Raw genomic sequence first — 11611 nt, forward strand, 5'->3', positions numbered from 1 at the left:
TCTTTAGTTTTTAGGCAGTTTTTCTACCATGTAAAAGTGGTAGTTTCTCACATTGAGGAACTACCACTCTGTTAGATTTACTTTATGCTTTCTTTCTTTTCAATTCCGTTACCTAATTGTCAAGTGCCGGTATAATCCAATTTCAATTCCAGCTAATGCACGCGAAGTTTATTTCAGAAATTAATTCCATCTTTCCTTTTTGCATTATTTACAGGTTTCATTTTATCGCTTTATTATTATTATTATTATTATTATTATTTATCGTTTTGTTTAATTTAATTTCCATGTTGCTCTTAATTTCAATCCGCATGTTTAATCTGTTTACGCTTAATTCCATGTCCGGCTAAATTGTTTTGAGTCTGGTGTGTGAGGACCGTCGTCTCCGACGGGACTCGGTAATTGTGTTGGTTTAAATTAGTATTATTAATTTATATTTTGGTTTATGTTTTTAATATTAATTTAGGTAACCTTGTCACGAGAGTGAAAGGTTACCTACCACGATTTCGTCACGAGAGTGAGAGATCTATTAAGGTTCGAACCGGCACTGCGAGAGCATGGGGGTTGAACCAGATAGTAAAAACTAGGCATTAATCCTAAACACAGCAAGAGCGCTTTAGGATTAATTAGAACTTGTTTAGTTTTCAAACCGCGTTCCTTGATTTAAGTGGGCGAGCAAGAGCAATATCCTACGGTTGAAGAGCGTGACTTTATTCAAAACCACGAGAGTGTGAGGTTTAGTCTTTAAGCTAATATTTTCTACTAAATATGTTTTTAACATTTTTATAAGCCAACGAATTACAGAGTTCCTGAAGTACGAGGAATCACATTCCGGTCTCTCTTCTCCTATATTTATCTTAATCTTAGTTTTATTTCAGTTTTAGTTCTTAGGTTCCCCTTAATCAAACGTTCATTAGCCTTAGCTTTACAAAGCACCAATAGATTACAGTAGGTTGACATTGGTCTCTGTGGTTCGACAATCTTTTATATTGCTTCGATATATCCGTGCACTTGCGGACGCATCACTGGATTGGCAAATTAGTGACAAAGGCTTATGCCTTATGCCTCAGATTCGGGCAATTGGTGACGGGGGCTGATGCTCCGATTGGTACCACATGCATATACATGAGTCATGTCCCATGTGTCTTATGTGATTGTAGTTTGTGATGTTTTGTGACTATATCGTGATTGTATTTCGTGACTTGTCAAACGATGGAAGTATGTGAAGATGTGAATTGATGATTTTATGAATAGTATGATGATATCAATATTTGTGAATGCGATTAAGTGAATATGTCTGGTGTGACTTATATGTGTTGTTTTGTGACTAGATGTATGGCTTATATGCGGTGATGTTTTGGGGGCTATAATTGTGTGACTTATATGTGATGTATCGTGAATTAGCTTGCAAGGTAAAGGAATGATTTTTATATGTAATTGATGTGAATATGATTTGTGGTGACTTGTTGTGAGATGTAAAGTATGTGAGATTTGTGAATTAGTGAAAGCATGAAGTTTATAACAACATTAATACTTGCGATGTGATGACTATATATGCCTGGATCCTAATATACAATTTATCATGCGCTCACTTATATGATTTAATATCTCACCTTTATCTCTTAATCGCCATTGCCTTTATATTGGTAACGTGCATGTGTTCGAGTATGAAGATTTAGTTGTTGTTAATCGAGTCGGTTGTCGCTCTGATACGTAGCACTCGGGGGGATGATTTATGATATTTATGATTGTTGTTGTTTATTGTTTTATCTTAGATGAATAGGATGTTATTGATTCAAAGATTGAGAACTATGATTCTGCCATGTTTTAATAAATGAAGTTATTCCGTTTTGAAAAGTATTATATGCTGAGTATTTGTTTAGTTGGTTAAATAAAGTGCTATGTATCCGCTAAGTGCGATGAAGTGATTTGTTTGAAATGAATATGTGACACCTCATTTAATTGTTGAGAAATTTTGAAACTCTGATTCTTGCATATAACTGCCGGGTAGAAATGGGGTGTTACATTAGTGGTATCAGAGCAGGTCGGTCTGTCCGGCCAATGTTGTCTAATTGTTGTCTATCCCTTGGTACGCGACGAGTGTGTGAACACTGTTGGTGCTTATTTGTTTTGTTACAGGAAGTAATTTGACGATAAGTAGGGGAGAAGCCTTGCTTATCGAAGAGGTTTCTGATGAAGAGATAGTCTGGTATGTTGTCGACAAGCGATGGTGCAAGCGCTGTTGAGAGTTTTGGATGTTATCTGGATTCGAAGGCGACGTGAAGTTAAGAATGATTTTGGAAAGCAGAAGTTAGAGAATTACGATGTTCAACACGGCTGAGGATTGTGAAGTTGTCGGTGTGAGTAACCTTTGTGTGAGATACCGATGTTTGAAAAGTGATTGAGTAATGATTTTGCGATAAACTTTAGGTTGGAACTCGAAGATGCACGTAGCTTGAGTTTCGGATGTCCGATTTGAACTCCGATGGAAGCGTCAAAACAATGACGAGACTAATTTTGTTATAAGGACGGTTATTACTGCCAATGTCAGAAGCGAGTTTGAGTAGAGCTTGTTGTTGATGATTAAGACGAGATCTCGAGATGTTCGGTATTAGGGATGATTTTAGCGCCGATGACTTTTGAGGAAGAGTGAAGCAGTAGTGCAAGAGACTCAGACTTTGGGGCGATTGAAGTCGCATTTGAGAAACCGAGGTGGCGGCAGATATAAAAGAAAAATTGTAGATAATTTTTATCACCATTTTGATGCGAGTAGGATTTTGGTTGAGACGAGACGAATTGTGAAGTATGAGTATAGAAGTAATTATGGACATGAAGAGATGTTTGAAGATTGTGTGATGCTAAGTGACTACGAGGCGGATTTTGTAATCTGTTTGAACGTCGGTGTCTTATCGACAAGATCGAACGAGTAGGAGGTTGCGGGAGTTGTGAAAAACCCAAGGTGAATCATTGGATTATGACGTGTTAATGGATTTGAGTGAAAATTCGGAGATGACGCTATTACGAAGTAACGACAGTTTATACTCCACTATGGTTGTCGAATACTAATTGACAAATTGGGGAACTGATCACCCTCAATCCATTGTTAATGGTAGATGACAATTGTACTGAATGTTATAGATCTGTCTTGCTATCTTAATAGTAGAGAAAGAGTATTGATGTTACGTCGTGAAGGTAGTCGCTCACCAGTTTGTATAACTTGATAAGAGGAGTGGTTGAGTAAGAGTTTGACGAAATGAACAATTCGGAGTAGTGAGTATTGTACAAGCGAATGTCGCAAGGCAAAGATTTGGAAGTAACAGTGAAACAACGATGTGAAAATGAATATTAAGGAATCTCTGCGTTGGATTGAAAAATTTGTGAACCATACAGTTGACGGAGTTTTAATAAGGCAGTGACTTAAAGAAGAATTATCAGAGTTGTGCAGCGAAAGCATTACGTTGCACTGTTGTTATACAACTTGTAAGAAGTGAAGGACGATATGTCAGAAGACTGTGAAGTGGAGTTATCTTGATGTTTGGATTGATAGACTGTTGGAATAAGTGCGATGAGCAAGGATGATGCATTGGGTCGTAGATTATGGTGAATATGGTAAGAATAGTAATGTGTTTGTGTTCTTGTGGAATCGTTGTTGTGCCGAAGAAGTAGTGATTAAAGTGTTACCAAACGCGATTTGGATATTTGAGAATTGGATACGAGACTTGGTTGCGATGGTGTTGTCAAGTAGATTTTCGAGGACGAAAATATTCTAAGTGGGGGAGAGTTGTAACGCCCGGAAATTCGATTATTCGCTTAATCTACACGTTCGGAGTGTTTAGTGAAGTTTTCGTATTTTGAGACGATTTAGTCGGTATTAGTTCGGGATAGCGGATCGATATTTAATCAAGAGTTTTAATATTTTCAGTATGAGAAATATTATTGGAATAATATTTGAAGTTTTGGGATTTTTCTGAGTAATTAAGATTAGACCGGAAATATGATATTTTGGTCGAATTTGGATTGTCAGTGTTATTTTAAGAAACGTATTTGAATTAATTAAGTTAAAAGTCGGATTTTAGTCGGACGATCGAAGAATAAAATTAAGAATAATATTATTTACAAGTCGGAATTTATTATATTGTTGGAATATTAATAAAAGTGATATTTTGATTTAATTGGAGTTATTTATTTTATTGGGCCTAAATTGGTTTGTGGAGTATAATAAATAAGAGTTGTTATATGCTAAGCCCAAATTGGATTTTATATTAGGGTTTTAGAGAAATGGAAAGAGGAGAGTGGTCATAATGAAGAGAACAAGAATAGAGAAGAAAGATGCAAGACTATAGAGAAGAAGGAGCTTGAAGATTTTTCATCCATGGTGTCAATTGAAGATGCAATTAGAGACCCATTAAGTTGCTTCTATTGATAAGGTAATGGTGGGGTTCTCTTCCTATAATGGGGCTTATGAAACTTTGTATGTTGGGGATTAGGGTATAGGTTATTCATTGTGTTGTGCTGGATTTGTTGCTTACTGTCACGGTTTGAAATTTGACTGATTATGATAATGGTATTGTGTTATGTTTGTTTTGTTTCATTGTCACTTCATTGTATTATACTGTAACTTAATTATGTTCGTGCCCTGTTTCGTTCCACCTGCACACCGTTAGTTAACACTTTTACTTAATATATAAATATGCAAGTAATGTGAAGGAAGAGAATCATGGTCTTAGAATGAATTATAATAAAAACAATAGAATCTTAGTGATGAAACAGTAGCATTTGTGAAACATATGCCATGACAGTAGGTGTAAGAATATTGGAAATGGATATTGAAGTGAATTGAGATTTATAGTGGTAATTTTATTATGTAAAACAGTCCCGTTTGATCGAAATAGCCGAATTAAACAATATAATTAGTTGTCCGGAATTTGATGAAAATTTACGTGGTAGCTAAGTTTAATTAGTATATTAACATGGTGGTGTTCTTTTGTCGAAATTGTGATATTAATCGGTCGATTAAATTAATAGTTGAATTAATTTTTAATAAACCTATTTAATTGAAATAAACTTGAACTTAGATTAACTATTCGGTATATCGGTAAAATTAGATAATCTGTGAATAATTGAAGCATGCTTTGTGAATAATTTTGGTTAGTTGATAGTGGATTAGTGAGTTAATTAGAAGACTAATTTATAGAGGATTATGAGACTAATTTGAATTGACTTAATGAGTCAAATTGTTGTGATATACAGAAGCATGACGTTGTCGTTTCGATACTTAACATGATATCTAATTTAGTTAAATGTTAATTGGAAGTTGATTTGGTTTACTTGATAAATTAGCATGTTGAGATTACTCTACGAACCGACCGAAAAATTGTGATTTCGGTTTGAATCCCTTTGTTGCGAATAATGTTGTGATTGCCAATATGTTTATTAATGTGCATCATATGTGATTAGCCTTGTGGCATGAACCCTAACGAGTTTTCGTTAGTTTAGTCGATTATGACGATAGTTGAGATAGTCCTGATGAAGTGTGTATTTGTGATACGTGTCGAACATGATGATAATTGTGATGATCTTGTTTATATGAGAAGTTGTATAATTGCGATGATGTGTTGAAACATGAAGATGTTTGTGATGATTGATAATATGTGATGTTGGATATATTTGTGATGATAATTTTGTGACTAAGTGAAGATGAATGATTAATTGTGACGTTGAATTATCTCTAACAATTGGTAATTATAAGTGACGTGGGCGTATGCCTAGTGATGATGTGTGATTGTGATGAGTATGTTGTGTATGTCTTGTTTGTCGAGTCACATTTCATATGCATACTCTGTGACGGCCTAGATTGGCAAATTGGTGACGGCCTGGATTGGCAAATTAGTGACGAAGGCTTATGCCTTATGCCTCAGATTCGGGCAATTGGTGACGGGGGCTGAAGCTCCGATTGGTACCACATGCATATACATGAGTCATGGCCCATGTGTCTTATGTGATTGTAGTTTGTGATGTTTTGTGACTATATCGTGATTGTATTTCGTGACTTGTCAAACGATGGAAGTATGAGAAGATGTGAATTGATGATTTTATGAATAGTATGATGATATCAATATTTGTGAATGCGATTAAGTGAATATGTCTGGTGTGACTTATATGTGTTGTTTTGTGAGTAGATGTATGGCTTATATGCGGTGATGTTTTGGGGATTATAATTGTGTGACTTATATGTGATGTATCGTGAATTATCTTGCAAGGTAAAGGAATAAGTTTTATATGTAAAGTATGTGAGATTTGTGAATTAGTCAAAGCATGAAGTTTATAACAACATTAATACTTGCGATGTGATGACTATATATGCCTGGATCCTAATATACAATTTATCATGAACTCACTTATATGATTTGATATCTCACATTTTTCTCTTATTCGCCGTTGCCTTTATATTGGTAACGTGCATGTGTTCGAGTATGAAGATTTAGTTGCTGTTAATCGAGTCGGTTGTCGCTCTGATACGTAGCACTCGGGGGGATGATTTATGATATTTATGATTGTTGTTGTTTATTGTTTTATCTTAGCTGAATAGGATGTTATTGATTCAAAGATTGAGAACTATGATTCCGCCATGTTTTAATAAATGAAGTTATTCCGTTTTGAAAAGTATTATATGCTGAGTATTTGTTTAGTTGGTTAAATAAAGTGCTATGTATCCTCTAAGTGCGATGAAGTGATTTGTTTGAAACGAATATGTGACACCTCATTTATTTGTTGAGAAATTTTGAAACTCTGATTCTTGCATATAACTGCCGGGTAGAAATGGGGTGTTACACCACGAACCTCCCTGCTCAAGTACACAAGCTCTCAACAAGTCCTCCAATGACTGAATACTTCTCTCCGTCTGACCATCCGTCTGAGGATTTTACGCCGAACTCAACCTCAACTTAGAACCCAACGCTCCTTGCAAACTCTTCCAAAAATCAGAAATAAACCGCGGATCCCGATCCGAAACAATACACAAAGGAACGTTGTGTAACTTAACAATCACCCTGGTATAGATCTCAGCCAACCTCGAAACAGGATAAGTGATGTTAATAGGAATAAAGTGAGCCGACTTCGTAAGCCTATCAACAATGACCCAAATCGAATCATGTCCCCTAGACGTATTCGAAAAACATGTCACAAAGTCCATAGAATTGCTATCCCATTTCCATTCCGGAACTTCCAACGGTTGCATCAATCCTGTAGGCTTCTGATGTTCAACTTTCGATTTCTGACAAGTCAAACATGCATACACAAATTGAGCTATGTCACGCTTTATTCCAGGCCACCAAAATAACTTCTTCAAATCTTGGTACATCTTAGTTGCTCCTGGATGAATACTCAAATTACTCCTGTGACCTTCTTCCAGAATCGCTCTCTTCAAATCAATGTCATCAAGAATACAAATCCGATCACCGAATCTCAACACACCTTGCGTATCCAACTTGAAATCCTTATTCTCAGGTTGATCAATCTCAACCATCGAATCTACCAACTTCACATCTAACTTTTGCGCTTCTCGGATACTATCCAGAAAATTATTGTTAATCTTCAACATACCCAACATAACACTCTTCGAGGTCACTTTGCAAACCAAACTCAAATCTCTGAATTGCTCGATTAAATCCAATTCCTTAATCATCATAGCCGACATATGCAAAGTCTTTCGACTCAAAGCATCGGCCACAACATTAGCTTTTCCTGGATGATAATTCAAACCAAAGTCATAATCCTTCAATAGCTCTAACCACCTTCTCTGCCTCATGTTCAATTCCTTCTGATCGAATAGGTACTTCAAACTCTTATGGTCGCCAAATACTTCAAATCTAGAACTATAGAGGTAATGCCTCTAAATCTTCAACACAAACATAACAGCAGCAAGCTCCAAATCATGTGTAGGATAGTTCTTCTCGTGAACCCTCAATTGCCTTGACGCATAAGCAACAACCTTATCATTCTGCATGAGCACACCACCTAACCCCATCATAGAAGCGTCATAATAAACCACAAACGAATCCTCTGGATTAGGCAATATCAAAATCAGAGCCAACGTCAACCTCTCAACACAATTAGCAGCTATAAAGCAATGAGTAGCACCGGTATCAATAATAGTAATTAAAGGAATGCTATTAATGAAACAAGTCCCTCGGATGAGTCGATCCTCACTAGAGGTCTGAGTTCCCGACAAGGCAAACACCTTTCCACTAGATTACTCCTTCTCCGGTTTCTGACACTTGGTACTAACGTGTCCCTCTTCACCACAGTTGAAACACACCACATCCTTACGCTTGCACTCAGGTGCGGCATGACCAGGTTGTCCATAACGGAAACACCTCATCGCATCAGCAGTACACACATTGCTCTTATGACTGACTTTTCCACACTTAAAGCATACAATACCAGCAGGAGCATCTCCCCCACTAGTCTTCTTGCCCTCATAAGCCCTCTGCTTACCCTTGCCACTAGGAGCATCATAAGGCCTGCCACGACCTTGCTGACTCTTGCTCCTCTTCTCATTAACCATCTTATAGTATGCATTACTATCTTCCTCGAAGATACGACAACAATCAACCAAATTCGCAAAGATACGAATCTTTTGGTAACCAACCGCTTTCTTGATCTAGGAACGCAATCCATTCTCAAACTTAATGCACTTTGAGAATTCACTAGTTGGCCCATCATAGTGTTTGTAAAACTTAGCCAACTCGCCAAACTTAGCAGCATACTCCACAACCGACTTGTTCCCTTGCCTCAACTCAAGAAATTCAATATCTTTCTTGCCACGGACATCTTCAGGAAAATACTTCCTCAATAACTCCCTACGAAAAACAGCTCAAGTGACTCCTTTGCCACTAGCCTCCAACCTCTCACAAGTCTCGAGCCACCAATCATCAGCTTCAACCACTAACTGATGAGTCCCATACCGAACCTTCTGCTCTGGAGAGCAATCCATCACATGAAAGATTCGTTCAATCTCCTTTATCCAAGTCAATGCGCCATCAGGATCATGGGTACCCTTGAAAACAGGTGGATTCTCCCTCTGGAAGGTAGCCAAATTGCGAGATGTAGCATTCTCACCACCATTCGACTGATGCTCCAAAGCTTGAGCCATTGCCTCCAAGGTAGCAGCAATAGCAACATCATTCCTTCCCGTCATCTCGACTTGTCACTACAACACAAAATCAATCAGAACAAAACAACAATACACGATTACTAACCAACTACGACACGACACATGGCCGGCCGGACCGACCTGCTCTGATACCTGTAATGTAACACCCCGAATCTACCCCGCAATTTATATAACAATCAGAGTAGTTAAAGATACGAAAACATGCATATTCAGAGTGTCACATTTGATTAAAATAAGCAAACACAACATAATTCATCAAAGCTCATATAATGGATACGTAACAACTATGCAAAACATCGCATAATGTAGCAGCGGAACACATAAATCATAGCATCTCAACATAATGAGAACTTGCCAGCATGGCATCCATGAAATATCATGTCATCATACGAGTTAATATCAAAATCCAACAAATACAAGGTAACATAAAGCGACACGAACGACGAAACCCCCCAGGTGCTACGTATCAGAGCATAAGACACATCGACGTGAATAATAAGCTAACGTCTAATCGTCATCAGTACCTGCAAGTTACCACCGAAGAGATAACATAAAACAGAAGGGGTGAGATATCATTCATGATAAAGAAACGTATGATAATACTTAAAGCGGAAAAATAAGAATCATACACATTCACCACTTCTCAACATATGCATTTTTGCAACAATCATATATATTATCAATTATCCAAGCTATATAGTATTCAAGCAACATAGCATTCAAACATCATTCACATCATATAACAAATGCAACATATTCATCATTGCATAATACCAACATATGACTCAATATGTAACTCGACATAATGCACATGCATGTGGTACCATTTGGAGTAAAACTCCCACTTTGCCTTTGCCATTAGGGCCACTTCGCATTTTCCATTTTCAGGCCATCATCACATTTGCCATTAAGGCCACTTCACATTTATGCAATGGATGAGACTCAATGATGCAACATCCACATTCACGTCATTTATCACACAACAACTAAACATCAACAATTCAATGTCGCAATTTAACGACAACCACAATATCATTATTGTTCATAGCAAGGAATCATTTCGCAATCACGTCACTTGTCATATCAAAGCACAATAATACTACTTCACATCACATAAAGCCATCAAGGAAGAAATACAATTTTCAAAAAGATGTCAAGGGTTATTCAATTATATATCATCATATAGGAATTAAATTCAGCTACACATAGGTTCAAACGGCATATAAAACGGATCTACAAATCAAAAGTTACGCATATTTGAGTTTTCCCCAAATCTGCCTACAATTCGCGGCACCATCCATGTTCGCGGCGCGATGATAGAAGTTTTGCTGTTCGCGGGGCGAACTGAACGAAAATCAGAATTTTAGTTCAACTAACCGCTACGGGTTCCAATAAAAAAATCACCCAAAATCTCATTCCAGACCAAATCCAGCACATATTAGTGATACCTAGCATGTTACTACTCATGGGCAATCATTATAACATCATTCAACACAACAATTCACAAAAACACAATTGATTTCACTCAAAACCCAACATTTATCAAGAAAATGATTCAATACATATAACCCCTAATTCCCACCATAAACTATCATCATACATCCCTTTAGAATGAAAGAACCCCACCCTTACCTTGGTTGGATTGAAGGAACCTCTAAATCTTCAATGGGTTCTCCTAGTTTCTCCTCTTCCTCCTGTCTCTCCTCCCTTTCTCTTATTTCCCAAATAACCTCTAATTCTCATAAAACCCTAGTTTTGTTAAACTCTTACTATTTTATTATTACTAACGGGCTCTAATTAACACCCCACTCTTTCTAACACCAACTTAGGCCCAAATGCCAATTGTCTTACTAACTTAAGTTATTTACTAACAATGTTAGCATAAAAAGTCAATTAATCACGTAATCACTTAATTCACATATAATCACACAAATAATACTAAAATTTAGCAATCACACAATTAAATAAATAAAGCGATTAAAAACTGGGCGTTACATAATTCATCGGATTTTTTATTCACAAATAAGCTGAACAGAAGTACTGAAATACACATCATCCACGAGGAACGAATTTAGTGGGGAGTTAAAGAAAACGGACACTTCTCTGCCTAGAGGTTCTCTAGAGGAAAGAGGACTTTGGTGAAAGCAAATTTTCTATTAACACATGAATAATGGATGTATGATTGTTTTTCATGTATGTTATGATGCATATGCTGCCAAAACAAACACAAGAAACAACTTAAAACGTATTAAAATACACAAGAGTACAATCAAGCATGTCTCAAGCGAGAAGATCCACATGGACAAAAGTTCAAATCACAATGAGATTCTTGAACAGAGAGTTGCCAACACAACAACCTTCTTGATAGCCCAAAAATAAATTTCTCCTTCCCTAATGCATTGCAAAGTCGGGAGGCGAACATTGAAGCCAACACTTATA

At 36.9% G+C, this 11611-nt stretch overlaps 2 protein-coding genes across 2 annotated transcripts; both read right to left on the reverse strand.

The window, feature by feature from the left end:
* Nucleotides 1-7888: 7888 nt before the first annotated feature.
* Nucleotides 7889-8563, reverse strand: LOC131597108 (uncharacterized). The gene is made up of 2 exons (XM_058869822.1): nucleotides 8272-8563; nucleotides 7889-8115 (listed from the first exon to the last, which is right to left on the reverse strand). Exons 1-2 carry the CDS (start codon nucleotides 8561-8563, stop codon nucleotides 7889-7891), a joined length of 519 nt encoding a protein of 172 aa, XP_058725805.1.
* Nucleotides 8564-8659: 96 nt separating this feature from the next.
* On the reverse strand, nucleotides 8660-9196 carry LOC131597109 (uncharacterized). The gene is made up of 2 exons (XM_058869823.1): nucleotides 8904-9196; nucleotides 8660-8858 (listed from the first exon to the last, which is right to left on the reverse strand). Exons 1-2 carry the CDS (start codon nucleotides 9194-9196, stop codon nucleotides 8660-8662), a joined length of 492 nt encoding a protein of 163 aa, XP_058725806.1.
* Nucleotides 9197-11611: the final 2415 nt, after the last annotated feature.

The sequence above is a fragment of the Vicia villosa genome, linkage group LG4 (assembly GCF_029867415.1).
Source record: "Vicia villosa cultivar HV-30 ecotype Madison, WI linkage group LG4, Vvil1.0, whole genome shotgun sequence".
In the NCBI taxonomy this organism is placed as follows: Eukaryota; Viridiplantae; Streptophyta; class Magnoliopsida; order Fabales; family Fabaceae; genus Vicia; species Vicia villosa.